This window comes from Saccopteryx leptura, chromosome 5 (assembly GCF_036850995.1).
Source record: "Saccopteryx leptura isolate mSacLep1 chromosome 5, mSacLep1_pri_phased_curated, whole genome shotgun sequence".
NCBI classification, from domain to species: domain Eukaryota; kingdom Metazoa; phylum Chordata; class Mammalia; order Chiroptera; family Emballonuridae; genus Saccopteryx; species Saccopteryx leptura.
Window position 1 is genome coordinate 177,734,390 of NC_089507.1, and position 19,555 is coordinate 177,753,944.

A 19,555-nucleotide genomic window follows, 5' to 3' on the forward strand; every position below is an offset into this window, starting at 1 on the left:
TGAACACATTCTTCAAATGGAAAATAGCGTTCAGTATTTTGTTGTTGCTATTATTATCATTTGTTCTTTAGAAACGTGGACTAGAAACTTAACAGGCTTGTAAAAATTAAAAATTTCCTGTAACAAATGCAATCTTTTTGTGTGAAGATCTTAGTTCGAAGAAGCAGCAGCTCCGCCGAACTGGATCTGAAGGACAGCGTGCAGCCGGCGCAGGGCCGGTGGAGGGAGAGGCAGCAGAGTAAGTCCCGGGCGCGGTCTGTGTTTCCAGACTCAGCTTCGCTGTGTTTCATTGTCTTCCTGCTTTCTGATGTGAATGATGTCGTCTGAAGAGAAGTGGCTGGGAAATAGGAAATTCCATTCCTGGAATGTTGGGTTGGTGGGTAGTTAGTTCACATGTACAATAGAAACAGTTCCCGGTCAGTGACCTGAACCTGTCGCTTCAGCCCTGGGCCTTTCTCCAGTGAGACACAACTGAGGCTAATGGCTCGGCGAGCAGACAGACCAGGAATGAAAAATGGGCTTCCCTAGAAGTTCCCACCAGCTAGGAGCAAAATGCTTCAAAAGTACACAGAAGCCAATAGTATCTAAGTATTTAAACAATAAAGTTTGATTGCAGTCTGGCCTGTATCATCATGTCCTGATGCATTGCTTTCCTGATGGCGGGTGCTCGGGCCCCCTTCTCAGAGCAGCGTGGTGAGCAGCGCAGGCCCAGGCAGCTCTGGGCGGGCCACGGAGGGGCTTCTCACAGGCCCCTCCTCAGACCCTGTAGGCTTAGACTTCTGTGACAGTGAAATGAGGGAAGTGACAGGTGGGTGACTGGGACAACTTTCAGTTCTTTGCAAGTGAAGATAGAATAGCGGATTAGAAGCAACAAGTCTAGGGACTGTCAGCAGCAGGTAGAAGAAACAGCAGGAAAGAGTGAAGAGATAGGACGGGCAGACACATAATATCGTTATGAAGTAGCCAGGAGACTCGGAGGGTAAACTGTCTGAGAGAACTGTCTAGGTCTGCTTTGTGTTAGGCAAAATAGCCCTCTAAGGCTCCAGAACCTGTGAAAGCATCATGGTATTATGACGGGTTACAACTTTTTTGTATATAAAAGAGAGGGTTTCTATTGGAGAGAATGTTTTGTGGTGGAGCACCTCATGCCCCACCAGCCAGCAGAGTAAACTTGCATCTGTGGTAGACAGTTTCCCCCTTTTCTTCCACCCACCCTATTTTGTAGTTGAATGAGCTGCAGTAGAAAATGTAAGGACTTGATGTCATCTTTTGGGCATGTGAGACAGCTGAGTTCGGGTCCCCTGAACACAGTGCTCCTCGAGTGATACAGAGTGGAGCTTGTGATGCCCGTCAGTGCACCAACCCTGGAGCTTTGCCTCGTTGAGGAAGAGCCCCGCACAGGCACCTTTCGATCCCCACGCCCTGCATGGTCCAGGCTGTGTCAGCTTTTAGTCACTTGTGTGGAGTATTTGTGAAGATCCCGATTCCCAGCTGTCAGTTATCTGAGACTTTGGTCCTTCTCTCGTGCCAGGTGAAAGTGTCAGCAGTGACACGGCTCTGGGCTACAGCGAGGCGGAGCTGGCCATGAGCTCGTGGCAGACCTGTGAGGAAGACGCAGAGCTGAACGCTCCCACGGATGCTGTGGCTGACTCTGATGCCCGCCATTGGTTACAGCTGAGTCCCACCGATGCGTCAAACTTAACAGGTAGCTGCGTCTTTGAAAAGGGAATGGTGTGAACAGTTGAGAGATCCCACAATTTCCTGATTGTAACAAATTGGGGGATCCTTTAGCACAATGATGATGGGGGTGCCGCCTCCAACCAAATTGGTTTTGGCAGCCCCGGCCACCTGTTTACAGTCAGCCATGAATTTGGAGATGTGTGGAGAGGATTCTAAAGCAGTGGCCAGATGAAGGGGAGCCTCGTGCCCCGCCTGCAGCCACTTCCAGCACAGGCCGAGTGAGGGCACTTGCATCCAGCCTTTTCCACCCCGACCCAATTTGCTTTACTCTGGAAACAGAAGACTGATTTTATCTGGTCTTCTGCTAAATCCAGGTTAAGTTTAAGACTTGAATAGCTTATTTATTAATATGGTTTTCAAATTTTACTATAAAATATTTGATACATGCAAGGTAAGTTATGGGCTACAGTAATAAACCAGTGAGGCTAGTACACAACTTAAAATGAACATCCAAACCAGTAAGATTTCTTAGAGGCCTTCTCAAGTTCCTTCCTTCCATCATCCTGTGATCCTGTCTCAAATTGTTTTATAATTCCGTGGTTTCTTTTATAGTTTTACCACATATAACTGTGTATTTAAACATCAAATATATCATATTTTCAAACTTTTTTTTTAAGTGAGAGGAGGGGATATAGACTCCCACATGCACCCCAACTGGGATCCACCCAGCAGTCCCCATCTGGGGCTAACACTTGAACTAACTGAGCCACTGGCTACAAGAGGGAAAGAGAGAGAGAGAGGACGAGGGGGGAGAGAAGCAGATGGTTGTTTCTCATGTGTGCCCTGAGTTGGGGATCAAACCTGGGATGTTCGCGTGCCAGGCCAACGCTCTATCCACTGAGCCAACTGGCCAGGGCCTTTTAAAATTTTTAAAAAATGATGTTGTCCACTGTATTTTTTATACCTTTTACCCAGACTATTGTGTTTCTGAGATTCATGCATGGATTACAGAGCCACACATTCGGGGTCTGTGTCCAGGCCCTGCTAAGGAATTGCTGGGTGGCTTTGAGCAAGTCACTTAGTCTCGCTCTCCTTCAACTTCTTTTCTGTACAATAGGGATCGTAACTGTCCCTGCTGTAGAGTTGTTGGAGAAATGAAGAAGTTGGACAGATAAGTCTAGTGCACAGAATAGTGTATCTGGAGTGCTCTGCAGTTTCAGCTGTTCATGTGCACATATGTGTACATATGCATGCACATGCATATCGTGTGACCAGTGTACATAAACCTCAAAGGCTCGGCTCCCTCACCTGTATGACCGGTTGATGAGAAGGACTCCAAAGAGGAGCTGGGTATCTGTTTTGCTTTGTTTTTGTGTCAGGAGAGACTAGTGTTCTGATGAACTCAGTGTGGAAAACGCTGGCCACAGCCAAGTCTCCCCTAGATTGCTGTGCTCATTGTTACGTAGAGATATCTTTTGTGAAAACAACAAACTACAAAGTACATGTTGAGTAAAAGTTGTTATTACCATGGTTAAAATTATTTTAATGTAAATGAAGCCTGAAGTTTTTTCTATAACCGAGCAAACTTTGGTTTCTAGTAATCATAACATAAAAATTAACCAAAGTCTCTGATATTTTGGAAATTCCTGATGGAATAACATTAAAACTTCATATAGTTTACATAGAAAAATGGTATTGGATAAAACTTTCATCTGTAAGATAGATAAGACCAAGAAGGATGATGTTAATGTGTATTTTAAGAATAGAATAATAAAGAAAAACAGTCCATTTATCTGTGAGTGAGTAACATATTGTCGTACAATGATGTGTGCTGTCCTTAAAAGAGAGTGGATGTATTTGCTCTGTCAGTGCTGGTCAACCTGGTCCCTACCGCCCCCTAGTGGGCGTTCCAATTTTCATGGTGGGCGGTAGCAGAGCAACCAAAGTATAAATAAAAAGATAGATTTAACTATAGTAAGTTGTTTTATAAAGACTTATTCTGCCAAACTTAGCAAAAATCCGACATAAAGTACTTGGTAAGTAATTATTATTATATGCTTTAACTTGCTGTAACTCTGCTTTATAAATTTTATAAAGTAAAGTTACTTCCCTACTTTATAAATCACCATTACTGTGGAACCAGTGGGCGGTTAGAAAATTTTACTACTAACAGAGATACAGAAGTGGGCGGTAGGTATAATAAGGTTGACTACCCCTGCTCTCTGTATTCAAATCTGCCTGTAGTAGGAAACTTACAACAGCAATGAGAAAATGGTTGGCAAGGTCATGTGCTTAGTTTTATCAATTATTGGGTAGCAATTTGTACTTCTCAAATTTCTGTTTCTTTTTAAAGTGATTTAAAATTGTTTATATATACTTATATATAGTGATTTTGAAGAGTAATAATGTAAATTTATATGGGGTTTAACAGTTTATAAAGAACATTGAGACATACTTTGTAATTCTGTGTGGTAAGCAGGTCAAGTCTTACCACTTCTGTTTTAGAGATGGGGAAACTGAGTCTCAGGGAGCTCTTGTCTGGTTAGAAGGCAGGTGCCCACGTTAGAACTGGGTTTTTAAGTACTTTGACTCCACACGCAGGCTGTCCTCTCCCTTCCAGGACACGCTGTTAAGATTACAGTGACAAAACCCTTTAAACTCTTTGAGCACCATTAATGTGTTCACGGACTAAACAGACTCCCCAAGGGGAGCTCATGGTGGCACTGGCAATATTGAATCTTTAATAAGTTGAATTTATTTAAACAAGAACTAGTTTTAATTATTCTTATTGAAAAGAAAGAAAACTGGGTGATTAATTCTTTTGTCTGTCCTTCGGAAAGACTAGTTTTGATCTCATTTCAGAGTATGCATGGGATAGCTCAATTTAATAATGTTACGTGAGGTAATTGTATATGATGCCCTCTCTCTGTCATGATTAACTCCTCGAAATACTTAGTTCTTCTTTGAAATACTAATATAGAGAATCAGTACACTCAGTTCAATAGTTCATCTTGTCATCTGTGAAAAGGACAAACTGTAATATGATAAGGTTTAAGGATTATCACAGTTCTGAATTTAACTTTCTGTTCTCAAGAGAAGGATTTCTTTTTAAATGTACAAAATAAAACTCATGTTAGCCTGACCTTTAAGACATGCAAAAAGATTAATCAAACAGTTTGAGTGTATCTGTTTCTCATTGAATAATTCTACCAATTAGCAAATGCTTAGAACAATAAACTTGTTTCTAAACTCTTAAATTCTTTCATCACTGGCAAACTAACAGTTTAGTTTTTTATTTGCTTTCTCATGTAAATCATTTCATGTTTGCTGAAAATCACAGCTAAATTGATTGTTATTTGTTTCAAAATGTACCTGGGACGAGTTGTAATGACATATATGTAATTAAGAGATACGGACATGGAAGTGATCATGATGGAGGACATTGGTGCTCACAGGTGCCTAGAAATAGGAGACATGCAGGCTGTGCTGGTGCCACACAGGGACTCACCAGAGTTTTTCAGGAGACAGTGGGAAAGAGGGGGAGCCTGGGGAAAGGCCTGTATTTCCATCTCCATGGGAAATGGACAGGGCAGATTTAGGATTGGCTGGTTTGAACAGTTTCAGCAGACTTGGAGCATAGAGGCTGGCTCTGGTTGCCCAGTATCTGGCCCGGGGTTGGGGGAGGACTGCAGTAAGGGGGTATATTGGCCTGAGGTGGAAGAACCAGGTAAAGGAGGTAGTTGGGAAGTCTCGAGTTTTAGACTGGGTAGTTTGCATATGAAAGGGATACTTCCTGGTGAGGTGTTTCCTGTCTGTAGGGATTAGTAACCCAGGGAAGGGAAGGCTCTTCCTGGTCTGGAGGTGCCAGATGCCTGAGCGTCAGTTGGCACCTAGATCAGTTTCGTTCTGTGGAGGAAATGATTTTGAGGATTGCTTATAACTTTATAGCTAAGAATCAGAATTGCTGCTGACCTCATTTCTTATTTAGCAAATAAGCTAGAAGTACTGACGCTCTAAGAAGTAAAAATATGAATGTCATAGCCACAACTGACTTAATAGTTTACCAAAAGGACAGAGAACATCCTGATAGCAACAAATAATGTGATAATTGCTATGAGATTTGTTTAAGCCTAATCCGGAGGGACTCGAAACATTGAAGACACGAACAAAATCTGTCAATTCCACACCAAATCTTTATTGTCTAGCTTGGCCAAGCAGCGGCAACTCTGACAGAAATCTGAGGGAGAGCGCGCCAGCCCTTTGTTCTACTTACTTTTTATAGTTTTGCAAGCGGGAAGTACAGAAGCAAAAATTGCAGTTAGGTGCCCTTTACCACTATTGGTTATAGTCATATGCCCTTTAACATGATAGGACCATGTTCAATTTGCAAGCCATACATCATTTTGGAGAAAACAAAATTTACAAGTCAACACAATGATAGAAAGATGTCTCTTTACATATTAAAAGACATTCCTATATTTTCTAATGTTTATCCGCCATCTCTTTGTCTAGAGTCACACACATTAACTATATGCATTCACATGGGAGAGGTAGTTTCCATGGGGACAAATGCCAGCAAATGGCTCATTACTATAAAAAAGGTTTATTTTGGCTTTTCTCTTCCTGCACTTGGCTAGCCATTCACCCCTTTCCCCACAGGTGTGGTGGAATGTCAGGGAATCCATGTTTTCCTTCCCTTTACATTTACAATACAATGCCAAGGGCCATCCTGGTTATGCCAATCACACAGTACAGAGATTATTCACAAAATTTCTCTGCATACCTTAACCCAAATTAATAAAATGTTCTTTAAAATATTAATATTGATTCTGTAGCTTTTGGTACTTTATAACACCTGCGGGTGAGGTGGCGGTGGCTCCTCAGGGCTCCTCAGATTCATTTAAGAAAGTTGTAATCACAGGGATATAAAAATAGACTAATAGAATATAAAATGCATAATGGATCCACCTGGGCATGGAATCATGATATTATCAGAGGTGGCCAGGGAAGGGTCACCAAGTAACTGTGGAAGAGGTGTTTAGGCATATGGAAAAAACTAAATAGAACCCTGACCTTACAACAGACTCAACAGTCAGTTCCAGGTGGATAAAATACTTAAATATCAAAAGGAAATTTTTTTAAAATTCAGAAGAAACTATCTTCTAAAAAATGTCTAAGACCTTGGGGTAGGGAAGATTTTCTTAAATGAGGTGTTTAAAAGAAGCTAACTGAAGGAAAATTATTAATCATTACTTTAACTTCAGCATAATTCAAACTTTCTTTTCATTAAGAGGAACTTGAAGAACTCTAAGGATGGCAGACCCTGCAGGATGAAAGCCAGCGTTGGTCTTTCCTCTCCAGGTTCCAGGCAGGGCAGTGATGTGTTTTAAGATAAAGTTTAGTAGGAAATGGTATCCAACATTTCGGTTTATTGGGGAGGGGTCAGTGATCTTCTCCATGGAAGTGGGGGGTGGGGAGGTGGCATTATTTGTGTTCACAGCTGATTCTTGGCTCCTAGAACTAGACCTGACAGGAGAGGAACATTAGTAAATACTCGAGTCAGTGAATGAATAAACTATTCAGGCTATTTTTTTTTTTTTTTTTTTTGCTAAAAATAACAATTCAATTTTAACCTTTTTAATAGTAAAAACTGTGAGATTCAAATATTGTTACAGGAACTTTTTCACAGTGTCTGCTTTTAGTTACAGCTGTGCACGTAAATTACATCACTCACCTGCCACCAGAGCTGTGCAGAACTGGTTCGTCCATCAGGTGGTCTGCTGTTAGACACATTTTTGGCACTTTCACTAGGCTTCAGTATGCTCGGTTTGGTTGCTCACCTTTTGAAATCTTTAGCACTATACCCTGGAAAGCAGATGAGGAAGGAGGGAAGGGCCAGGCTGTGGTGCTGGCAGGGAGAACAGTAGCCGGCCTGCTGCCTCTCCATTCTGGGTCTTCTTGTCCAGGCCAGTTTCCTGTTCCCAGAATTAAGGTGTTTCAGTGGAGCCTTTGGGTTTGTGTCTTTAGATTTCAAATCAAAAGGGAAATTCACTTCCAATGTGCCTGCTGTGTTTCTTCAACATTCTACCAAGCCTGCATAAAATTGCAGCTGTGTGAAATCATTTGGTCTTAAGTGTCTCTTTTTACCACTTACCAAGACTTACTTTATGACTAAAATCTTTCCCATATTTGCAAACTTCTAAACTTTATAATGCTCTATTAAAATCATGTACCAGTATATGTTTGGAGAAAGGTGATATATTTTATTTGTTTGAAGAGTTCACAGTTTAATAAAAAACATCTTTTAATGGCCCTATTGCATTTAGCAATAATGAAATGAGAAGATACTAGGCTATCATACTAGCTTGCTCATGAAAAAGAAAATAAAACTAAATATTTGGCACTTCTAAGGTGAACATGAAATTTTCTGAACTGTGTCGAATCAAGTGCTGCCTCACTCAGGAGCCTTCTACATGTGAAATGTCAGCCTCTGTTCCATCACTTATGCCACAAGTGCAATAATTTTGGGCAAAAGCATTTCAACTCATTGAAATTTTGTTCACAGTAATATTGAGCATGCAGTCAGTTCAAATACCAGGGCTCAACATATTTTGGTAATGTGATGGGGATGTTACTAGGATTTTATCGTTGATGTATACATTTTCCAGAGAGCATGGCAGTATAGAAACTTTTTTCTCTGCGGGGTCCTTTCATAACTGAGAATGTGTTAGTTGGCAGATAGCAAAGACGTGCAGGTGATGAGGTACCTGGCCTTTCTCATGTGGTGGTGTTACTTAAGCAAAGCTCTCTTGTGATTGGAATGCTGGGGGCTGATCTCTATTTTGGATGGCTGCATTTTGGGGGTGGGGTTAGGGGATGAAACAAAAATATAAATTGTCTTATCCCCTTACTTTTTTTTTAACCTCTCAAGAGATTAAAGACATCATATTATTCTTTATGAGAAAAATAAATGCCATACCATGCTATGCTGTGTATTCATTGGGGGTCTTGTGTTGATTCATCAGCATTCATTAAAGTTTCATGGTGACCTTCTTAGCCTGACAGATGCTTGGCATTGCACTTACTTTATAGATTAAACATTAGGAAGATGGGTCTCTTCGGAGAACCCAGAGGCCCAGAGCCAGGCTTTTGCTCTCTGTAGCTCCTCTCTTTCAGGCACAGTGTTTAGGAATGCCATTTTGAATTAGATCTGCACATTTTATTTTGTCTCTTCAATAGGTTTTGTGGTACTTATGTGGGAAATACAGATGTGTTTTCCCCTAAGAAGGAACAGTGCCTCTGTATAAGGTCAGGCCTTTCCACAACACTGGGTCATCCTTATTAAATCTTTCATTTCAGTGTCCAATGTATTAAGTATGAGCATCTGTCTTGGGTGCAGGGAAGGATGCAGACATCTTGGATCTGCCCTGGCGCCTTGTCAGATTCACTGCTTCTTGCTCCTTGTTGGTGCTTGTGATCATTCCTCTACTCGAGTTCCTCATGTCCTCCAGTTGTGCTTCAGTTTCTTTGATTAGGCCTTAAAGGCACTGACAACATACGTACTCAGAGTGACACACCGTGGGAGTTAATGATTGCCTAGAAATCAGTTTGTCTTTATTTGTGGGAAATTTGCGAGGCATAGTGGAAAGTGTTAGTAACAACTCTCAAAAACTGATGCAGTAAGAAGAAAAATATTAGATTCGAGAAGACTTACACAATATAATTAATGGAGATATTTATATATATATTGAATGGCTGTATATAAAACTTTGAATTTAATTAAAATACACAGGTGATTTTTAAAAACACATGAAACATTTACAGAAATTGACCAACTAGATCTTTAAGTAGGTCTCAGCAAATGTCATAGTTTGAAACTATACCATACTCTGTAAATGTTATATATTCACTTTGTGAATGTTATGAAATAAATTAAGAACAAAAGAATGATAAAACAAAAATACATAAAGAAACTATAAACTGCACTTCAGATAAATTAAGTACAAAAAGAAATTAACCTGACCAGGCGGTAGTGCGGTGGATAGAGCATCGGCCTGGGACACTGAGGGACCCAGGTTTGAAACCCTGATGTCGCCAGCTTGAGCGCAGGCTCATCCAACTTGAGCGTGGGCTTACCAGCTTGATTGCTGGGTTGCCAGCTTGTGTGTGAGATCATAGCCATGACTCCATGGTCACTGGCTTGAGGCTGAAGGTTGCTGGCTCGAAGCCCAAGGTTGCTGATTTGAAGCCCAAGGTTTCTGGCTTAAGCCCAAGGTCATTGGCTTGAGCAGGGAGTCACTGGGGCTCAGCAGGGCTCAGCTGTAGTCCCCCCCTCCATCAAAGCACGTATGAGAAAGCAATCAATGAACAACTAAAAAGTACCACAATGAAGAATTGGTGCTTCTCATCTCTCTCCCCTCCTGTCTATCCCTGTCTGTCCCTCTCTCTTTCTCTCTCGCTAAAAAAAAAAAAAAAAAAAAATTAGAAATTAGGAGGTATTTCAAACTGGACTACAATGAAAACTACATATCAAAAGCTCTAGAGTGTGGTCTGTGGTGGTGCAGTGGATGGAGTTTCGACTTGGAATGCTGAGGTCACAGGTTCAAAACCCTGGGCTTTCCCAGTCAAGGCACATATGAGTTGATGCTTCCTGTTCATCCCTTTCCTTTCTCTCTCTAAAGTCAATAAATAAAATCTTTTAAAAAATAAGTTCTAAAATGTAGCTGAAGACTTATATGGAGGAAAACAAATGTGTTTAAGTGTTTATATTAGAAGAGAAAAATATTGATCTATGTATTCTGTTCAAAAAATTAGGGGAAAAGTGGTAGAGTACCGTTAATATAGAGAAATCAAAAGGGAACTTACAAAGCAAAGAGCATCCTCGTATATGCTAGAGAAGACAGAAACAGCTGTTAAAAACAGTAAGACACATGGACAAGATCATTTAAGGAAAAAATAAATATTGGGTGTAAAAAAGAGAACAGAGCTACAAAAGCAATGTAAAAATTTAAAATAATATAGTAGGTTAATTTGAATAGATTTATAAAAAAGGAAATTCCTTATTTTACTGAAGCTTCAAATAAATGAGAAACTGTTTTTTCCTGCCTATTCCAGGTGCTGAAAAGAGAGAAAGCTCCCTAAGTTCTGTTATCTAATTTGTTTTACCTTGATAATGAAACCAAAGTATGTATTTAAAAAGGAATATTAAAGTCCACCTTAGTTAAAAGCATATAAACAAAAGTCCTAAATAAAGCATTCACAAACAAAAATCCAAGAATATTGGTAAAGGTCCAAACACCAGAGTTAAGAAAAGTTAATTCCAGGAACAGAAATGAAAAAAAAAATCCATCATGAGAAAAACATCAGAAAAATTGCAATTAAATAACATTCTACAAAATATCTGATTACTCCTCAAAATTTTCAGTGTCATCAAAAACAAGGAAAATCCAAGAAAATGTCATAGCCAAGAGGAGGCTAAGGAAACATGACAATTAAATGCACTGTGACATCCTGGATGGAGTCCTGTAACATAATAAAGACATTAGGTTAAAATTACGAAAGCAGTCTGAATAAGCATGGACTTTATAAAAATGTTTTAGTTTTCGTTCTTTAATGTAACAATGTACCATAAGTATATAAAATGTTTAACAAGAGAGAAATTCAGTATGGAGTATATGGGAATGTTATACCGTCTTAGTAATGTTTTATAAATTTAAAACTGGACTAAAATATTAAATTGATTTTTTAGAAAGTAATTCAGGAGAAATATTGTCAAATAGAAATTTTTCACCTTAGTAATTTTACTCTGAATACATAAAGTTTCACGAATTGGTCATTTTCATTACAGATAAAAGGCTCTGTGATGAAATCAAAGTTGTGTGTGCAGGGCTGACACATTTTTCTCCATAGACAGCAGCGAGTGCCTTGCAGATGACTACAGCATCATCGCTGGAGGCAGCCTCACTGGTTGGCACCCAGACTCGGCCGCTGTGTTATGGCGAAGAATCTTGGGAATCCTCGGAGATGTGAATAACATCCAGTCGCCCAAGATCCATGCCAAAGTCTTTGGCTATCTCTATGAACTCTGGTATAAACTAGCAAAGGTACTTTTACTATGTTACCTTTTATTCTGATATGGAAAAACTGGCTTACTTTAACATAAAAACTGTTGCAATTCACTACTGAACATATCTTGGAACAAAAGTTTAGATTCTTTCGTTTGATTATCAAAGAATAAATAATACTGTAGTTTGTCATTTTATAAATATGGAAGTTAATGCATTTAATATCCTATAATATTAGAGGATATTAAAGAATAGGGTATTGTTCAGTAGTTTTAATTATTTTCTTTATAAAAGTGATACTGGTGAGTGAGACTTATTGTCAATGGTCTTATTTCTAGAGATGAACCAATTTCTACAAAAGTAGAATATTAGAGTGCATACAGTTTTCATTCTGGCTTTGGTTTATAACATACATCTTCCTCATGTTACATATATATTTCAAAAATGTGATTCATTGTTTATACAGTGTAACCAGTGTAACCATCTCTTATCATTTATTTGGAGTTCAAGACTTCTCCAGATATTAATATTCAGGGAAAAACAATGCCCTAGTTTTGTGTTAGATCTAAAACCACAAATAGTAAGTTAGACACACAATTCAAAAGGACAACAGATCTCACGACGAAAGAAAAACTTGTAAATATTGTAGATTCTCAACTTATACATATTATTGGAAACAACTATTTGATCAGGGAATAGTATTGGGATATTGTTGGGGTAAACTGTGTTGCTTTCCCTAAAACTCTCCTTGGTGCGGTAGATACGGGACAATCTGGCAGTAAGCCTGGATAACCAGTCCTCGCCGTCGCCTCCGGTCCTCATCCCACCTCTCAGAATGTTTGCATCATGGCTGTTTAAGGCAAGTGGATATGCTTTTATTCCTTTATTGTAATTTCCTATTCCTTTCTGAAGTTGACTTTTAAAAATGTAATTGCCCAAGACTGGATGCTTCAAAGACAGGCCGGGTCTTACTAAAGCCAGTGCATCCCTTCTCTCCCGTCTCCATAAACAACTCTTTTGGAAAACTGAGAAGTAATGACATGTTGAGATGCTCTTCTGTATGTGGAGTTGATTAAATCTTTAAACATCATCTTCTTGGCAGGCGACGACTTTGCCAAATGAATATAAGGAAGGCAAACTACAAGCCTATAGACTGATCTGTGCCATGATGACCAGACGCCAGGATGTTCTGCCAAATTCAGACTTCCTGGTGCATTTTTACCTTGTGATGCATCTGGGACTAACCAGCGAGGATCAGGTATCTATTACTCCTTTATATCATGGTAGCCTATTATTTGGAAAATGCATATAACTCTTCACAGGTTAAATTGAGGTTTATGCAAATACATCAGAAATGTTAAAACTCTCAGTAGTTTTGACTTTTTTACACACAACAGCATACTGGTCTTTCAATGTAAATCAGATTTTACCACATCCCTGTTTCTTCTCCCCGCTGACTTTGAATTTTATTCTAGGGCTTGTACTCTTCTATATGATCTAACCTCTGCCTATGTTGTCAGCCTCAAAAATACTATTTCAACCACTTTTTGTCAGAGTTCCACATTACTAGTATTTGAAGAAAATGATTCTGGTCACTTAAAAATGTTTGAAAACTATTGTTTTCAAAGTTAGGATGTTTCTGCGGAAGACCTCACCCATAAATTGGGGGTCCTGATATTTCTTGATAAGAAGTTATTTTAATTTTTCCCACAAAGAAATATGATTGGTGGGTAAGTTGAAACCAAGAGGCCAAAGAGCCACTCTCCGTAGCCCCTCCTTGTAGACCTGGTATGTGGGGTGGGATGTGGCCAGCTGCTGCCCACCCTCCCTGGAGAGGTCCCCTGCCAGTGGGCAGTGGGTGGCGAAGGGGACCAGGATCACTCTGACTCTGTATTTTCTGTGTGAATATCAAGCAGTCAACTGCTATGATTGGTTTATGTTTCAGAGATTATGCTGGACTGTGTTGGGAGGATGTAATTAAAAATGTGACCGTGGTAGGATAGAGGAGGAGGTTTGGCCTGGAGACAGATAGTCATTAGGAAGTGGTTAAATGGATGTAGATTTTATTAAATAATGAGAACTAAGATGGTAGCACTGGAGATGGAAAGAAGGAATAGAAAAGATTTAAGGAATTAAGGCATTTACTTTTATCCCTTGATCGTCTTTACCAGTGTGAGGTATGAGGAGTGTTTTAGAATTTACCCTTTAAATTGTAGATACTTGTTCATGAACTTGAATCAGTCATGAACTCTAAGTAGCCATCCTTTCTGTATTTCTTTATTCTTGAATATGTGATGCAGACACACAGACTTTTTGATATCCCTAGGCTACATACATGTAAGCGGTCATTCTCCTGATTAACCAACTTTCCTTTGTTGCTTCAGAATATACTTGAACCTTCCTAACCAAACTCTTGAGATATATTCCCTGATAAACAATCTGAGCTTTAATCTTGAGCTTTTATCTCAAGTAATAGTCATGCTGACCTTCTGAGTTGTTTTTGTCACATTTGCTCCAGTTTCAGCATTGTAAAGGACAGTGATGTGTCAGGCTGGACTTAGACCAACCTATGTCTCGTTTATTTCCCAAATACAAGTCGAAATAGACATGAAAGTAGAACTGTTCGTGCTTTGTGCTCAGATATGTTGCAGCCACATTGCAGGTAGAAGCATCTTTTGCAGAATGGTGCAACTTGGGTCATGTCGAAGAGTAAGGTATAAATAGGGAAGAGAATGAACTCAGATTAATCATGAGACCCGTAAGTGACAGAGCCAAGAGAGGAAGATGGAGTTCACAGTGCTGTTCTTGAAAGCATATTGTGCAGAAAATAATTTACTTGGAAATAATAATCAATTGTACAGTCTTCTCACTTAATAAAAACAAATTTGAAGTCAGCAGGAAATGGTATTTCCAGAATAAGTTTTCTAGAAAGTCATATAAATAGATGTCAGTTGAGAATTATGTTTCTATTTTAAAGTGTGTTAGAGTGAAAATGAAACGGTAAAGTGAGATAAAATGAGTTAACATCTGATGACCAAAAACAATATTTCAAAAGCCAAGATTTTACAGTGTAGAAAATGTTTCCAAATTTAGACTTAAAATAATTTTCACTTTTTAATGTATACCATGTTTTTGTTAATTTGATCTTTTATAGTTCATGGTAAAATGTGTAAATCTTAAATAATGGCCCGTTGCTAGCAGTATTTCCAATGTTCAGACTTCTAAGACAAAACAGGGTATCATATATCTCTGTTTTATATCTGCCTGTTGCTGAGGCCATTAGAAGTCTGAATTTCTTTATGTTTAATAGAATTGACTGTTTTGCTTTACCTTTTACAATTATTGGTATATGTTTTAGAAGCCCTGTATGCCAAGCAGAGCTTCTAAATAAACTATTTTCTTTGCCAGTAGTACTCAGAAGACCTTCTAGTGAAAGAAAATTTTCTCATTTAAATAAGAAATATCTCTGGTTATCAGTTTAACTTTGGGTTCACATGCCTAAGTAGATCATAGTGGCTGTTCCAGAATTCATGTGTACTTCTGGAAAGACATGTTCTATCAATTATTTTAAAAAAAGAAAGCCTTTAAAATAGTGCAGTTAAATTCAGTTTTTCAATTGGCCAACTGAGCCCCTGCGGCGAGTGTCAGTTCAGGGCCCGCTTCAGTCCTGTGAGGGCTCTCAAACAGCCACACTCTTCTGTAGTCTGGAAACAAAGGCTTTCTTCCTGCGGAGAGAACTTTATAATTTTTTCTAACTTTTTAATAAGGTAGGTAGTAGCAAATAATTTTAATAAATTTTAATATTGATTATTCCCGGAAATAAACTCCAAGGTTACTTTCTTCCTTTCTCCTCTGGGTGGCACACTTGTCTGCTCGACGCTGAGCTGTGTGGCTCAGGGACCACCACTGCGCTTTAAAATTTGCCTTAAGACCCGGGGCCCTGTGAACATCATGGTGTGGCATGGTCATTTTACACGTTTTCCTAAATCTGAAAGTTTTCAAATTAGTAGTGACTAATAAAGTGTTGATTTTGAAATAAGCCCTAAGGTGTTATTCTGTTCTTCAGGTAGAAGGGTACTTATATTAATTGAGGATTTCTTTCAACTAAAAAATAACTACTTATGAAATAGATGTCTCACAGATTGTGTTCTATAATAGAATCATGTAAACTCATGGTTTTATTTGATACAGCGATTTTCAACTGGTGTGCTGCAAGAAGTTTTAAAATGTGCAACACCTGACTAGTCAGGAGCACTGCCCTCTTTTTCCTGAGATTGTCAAAAAAAAAAAAGACAACAGGTAACAAAGCAATAGACATCCAGTGTGAATGAATGAAAATTATACCTATTTTTTTTTTGCCGGAGCAACAGAAAATACATATTTTGGTGGGCTGCAGAATTTTAATAATTAGTTTATGTGTATCATGAGATGGAAAAGGTTGAAACTTGCTGATCTAATATGATAGCAAATTAATTATGTAAATAAATTGTTACCTTTTTTTTTTTGTTACCTGTTTTTAATATTGGTTAGATCAGTTTTAGCTATTCTGATAACCTAATAATTTAATAATAGCTAAGACAATGACCTTATCAAATAGCATTGTCCACAGCGTAAGCTTGTGGTTTATTAGCATGATTAAGACAAATACTTTGAAATAGCTTTATTTTTCCTCAACTATGAATTTTTCAAAAATTGATTCTGTTACTCATTTAGGAAGAGATTCAGGATTATAAAGATTCTCAAAATAACTAAAAATTCTGAATGAAATTTGGGGTTACTTGTGGGACTGCCAGCCTGCTTACAGAGAGGTCTTCCAGGTGGCGTCCCTCTGCTCAGCTCCTTTGCGTCGGGTGGGGGGTGGGCTTGTTTCCCCAGTGCCCCCCACGGACTCCGCTGAGAACTACGTGATCTTGTTCCCTTCATTCTTCTCTGCAGTTCAGTTAAACATCATGACCCACCGAATAAATAACTAAGGTTCAAAAAATACTGAGAAAGTTTTTGCCCAGAGCCACGTATTCTTTAAAGAGACTATTAGATGTCAGGCAGACCTGGCTTATTCCACAGGGTATGCCTCTTTTATTGATTCATAACTAACAAGTGGGTCAGACAGTCCCTGGTCCTAGGACCCCCCACCCGTCTTGTTTCACCCGGGCTCTGCCTTGGCCTCACCCCTCTTCAGAATTCTCATTTGGGATACCATCACCCACCCACTCACAAATGCCTTTCCAGGGCCGCCTTCCTGATCCATCGCCGTCTCTCGGCTTCTCTGCTGAAGCTGTCCCTGGGTCTCCTTAGGTTTCCCTAATGCTGAAGCAGATTCTTCACCTCAGTCTTCCCAAAAATTTGGACATGAAAGGAGCTGTGATTTGGATTTATTAAGAACAGTTCCTATTAATTTCATTATTATTTAAAACATATGGAAAGATCAATATGTGTGAAATGGAAAAGGACATTTGAGGAAAGGAATTTTATTTTCATGTTTCTGAGAGCATATATCAAAGACTGGAAAGTTTTCTTTGCTTAAAATAAGTAAGCTATTTTTTAACAATGACTTACAGATTTAACGTCTTAATGAAATGTGTCTGTTATACATCAAAGTTAAATTCTATTTTAAAGGAAAATCTTACATTAAGGCAGAATTATTGTTGAAAATTTACATGTGGAAATTTGGGGAAATGTAGGTCTTTGTAATTTTCATATATATTGTCATATCATCAATTTTTGTAACACACTAGAAGAGCATGAAATCTCTCTCAGCTGAAGGAATACGTATTTTTCTACCCCGAGGTAACGATCTAGTTACAAATTGGCATCATAATAATATAGAGTTGTGATACAGTGTAGTATAGTGTGAAAGAGTGTAACCGTTGGGCGTGGACTTCAGGACAGTCGGTCTGAGCGTCAGTCTTGGCCGTGCCCAGACTCAGGTCATGTGACCTCAGTGTACCTGGGCTCCCCTCCCTGTAGCATGAGGCACTAACAGGGCCTGTTTGACAGCCTTAAGGAGGTAAACTGTGTAATGCGCTGAACTGGACACACAGCCCTCAGTAGGTGTGACCTTAGAAGACACTGAAGAGGGCGAGGAGAAGGACAGCAGCAGCTTGAGGAACCAAGTTATTTTTCTGATACCTTAGATATTGACGTTTTTTTCTTTGCCCACTTATTCTCTTACTTTTGAACACAATGATTTGACTAAAAATGTAAGTTGCCATTGTTGAATTTCCGAACATGTGGAGAAATAACCTCTCTGCACACTATAGATGAAACATAGTAATGGTGTGTGGGCATAACCCTTGTGTGATTCGGAAACTTCCTGTGTGAGCCTGGCCGTTGCTCACTTTGTCCCCGTTGCCCACCCACCTGGGTTGCCTCATGATTGCTGGAAGTGAGAAAGCTGGACCCCGTGTTTCCCCGGCTCCAGGGAGCTGGGTTGACAGTGCCCAGGTTGCATCTGGCAGAGGCCCCTGCGTAGCCCTGGAGAGCAGGCGTGGGTGTGGTGGGTGGCAGCTGTGGTGGGCGTCCTGCTCAGGCACCTGCCCGCTGGCGACAAGAGCAGGCAGCCGCGTCTTTGCAGGGCCTGCTGGGGGCGCCTGGGTGTTCTGCTGGCCACCTTGTTCCTGACTGCGGAGGGTTCATGGTTGATTCCCTGCACTTGTAGAAATTCTATGAGCCATCTCTGCCCTGATAGAAATCTCTTTCATCTAAACCTCAGCAGAGCAGATTCTGTTGTCTGGAAGCAGGAACCTGGCGAGGCAGTGACTGCTGTACGAGTGCTGTCCTAGGCTCTGCGATACACGATCCGCATGGTTCGTATTGCAGCTGTTGAATGCACTTGGAGCGTTTCTTTTCTTTTTCCTTTTATTTTAGTTACTGTTTTTGTAGCCAAAAATAACTTGTTTTAGGAACATTTTGCTTTCAATTCATATTTTAATGAACTCTTTGCTTTATCAGTGTTAAAGACACATAATTTTAAAAGTCATATATAAAGTAATATTCTATCATAGAAGTCAAAATAGTTGTGATTTTCTTAACAGATGTTACAAACTCCTCTCCTGCAATATATGATGGAATAATATAATAATAAACAGTCATTTGTTAAAAATCTCAAGGGGCCCGTCCTCAGTGAGCATAGGACTCAGCAGTGAGCTGTGAAAGCAAGGTAAAGGGATGGTACTTGTAAATTGGCCATACCTGACTCTTTTAATAATCCCAGACAGCCTGTATCATGCAGTGATATGTAATCATTGCATCACCTCTTCTCAGACAAAGAATTGTTCTTTGCTGAAAATTTACTTTTAACTAGAATCTTACATGTTAGATACACATAAATCTGTAAATATATTTAAGGCTAAACATAAATGAGTATTCAGTCTTAGAGAATGAAGAATTAAGATGGCAAAGGGGGTACCTTGTTTATCTCACATACAAGGAAATCTACTACATCTGTGTATAGCAATTATTTTTAACCAGTATTTGAATTTATGTGACTTCAATTTAATTCTAGCAGGATAAAGTGCATATTTATAAATTTAAAGGTCCAACAGATGTGTAGAGGATTAAATATTAATCTTGATGTGTATCAGTAGAGGAACTTTAGAAGGCTAACTTAAAAGCTTCATTTAAAAAGAATTTTTAAGCCTGACCTGTGGTGGCGCAGTGGATAAAGCGTCAACCTGGAAACGCTGAGGTTGCCGGTTCAAAACCCTGGGCTTGCCTGGTCAAGGCACATATGGGAGTTGATGCTTCCTGCTCCTTCCCCCTTCTCTCTCTCTCTCTCTCTCTCTCTCTCTCCCCTCTCTATAATAAAAAAA

At 39.4% G+C, this 19,555-nt stretch overlaps 1 protein-coding gene across 3 annotated transcripts in view; it reads left to right on the plus strand.

Moving 5' to 3' along the window:
• The window catches only part of RALGAPA2 (Ral GTPase activating protein catalytic subunit alpha 2), a 379,248-nt gene that overhangs the window by 168,115 nt on the left and 191,578 nt on the right, over window positions 1-19,555 (plus strand). For all 3 annotated transcript variants that reach the window (XM_066386989.1, XM_066386988.1, XM_066386990.1), the window contains 5 exons: window positions 148-238; window positions 1,532-1,705; window positions 11,590-11,783; window positions 12,505-12,603; window positions 12,847-13,002. In XM_066386989.1, the coding sequence (XP_066243086.1) occupies window positions 148-238; window positions 1,532-1,705; window positions 11,590-11,783; window positions 12,505-12,603; window positions 12,847-13,002 (714 nt within the window). The remainder of the gene's footprint in view (window positions 1-147; window positions 239-1,531; window positions 1,706-11,589; window positions 11,784-12,504; window positions 12,604-12,846; window positions 13,003-19,555) is intronic.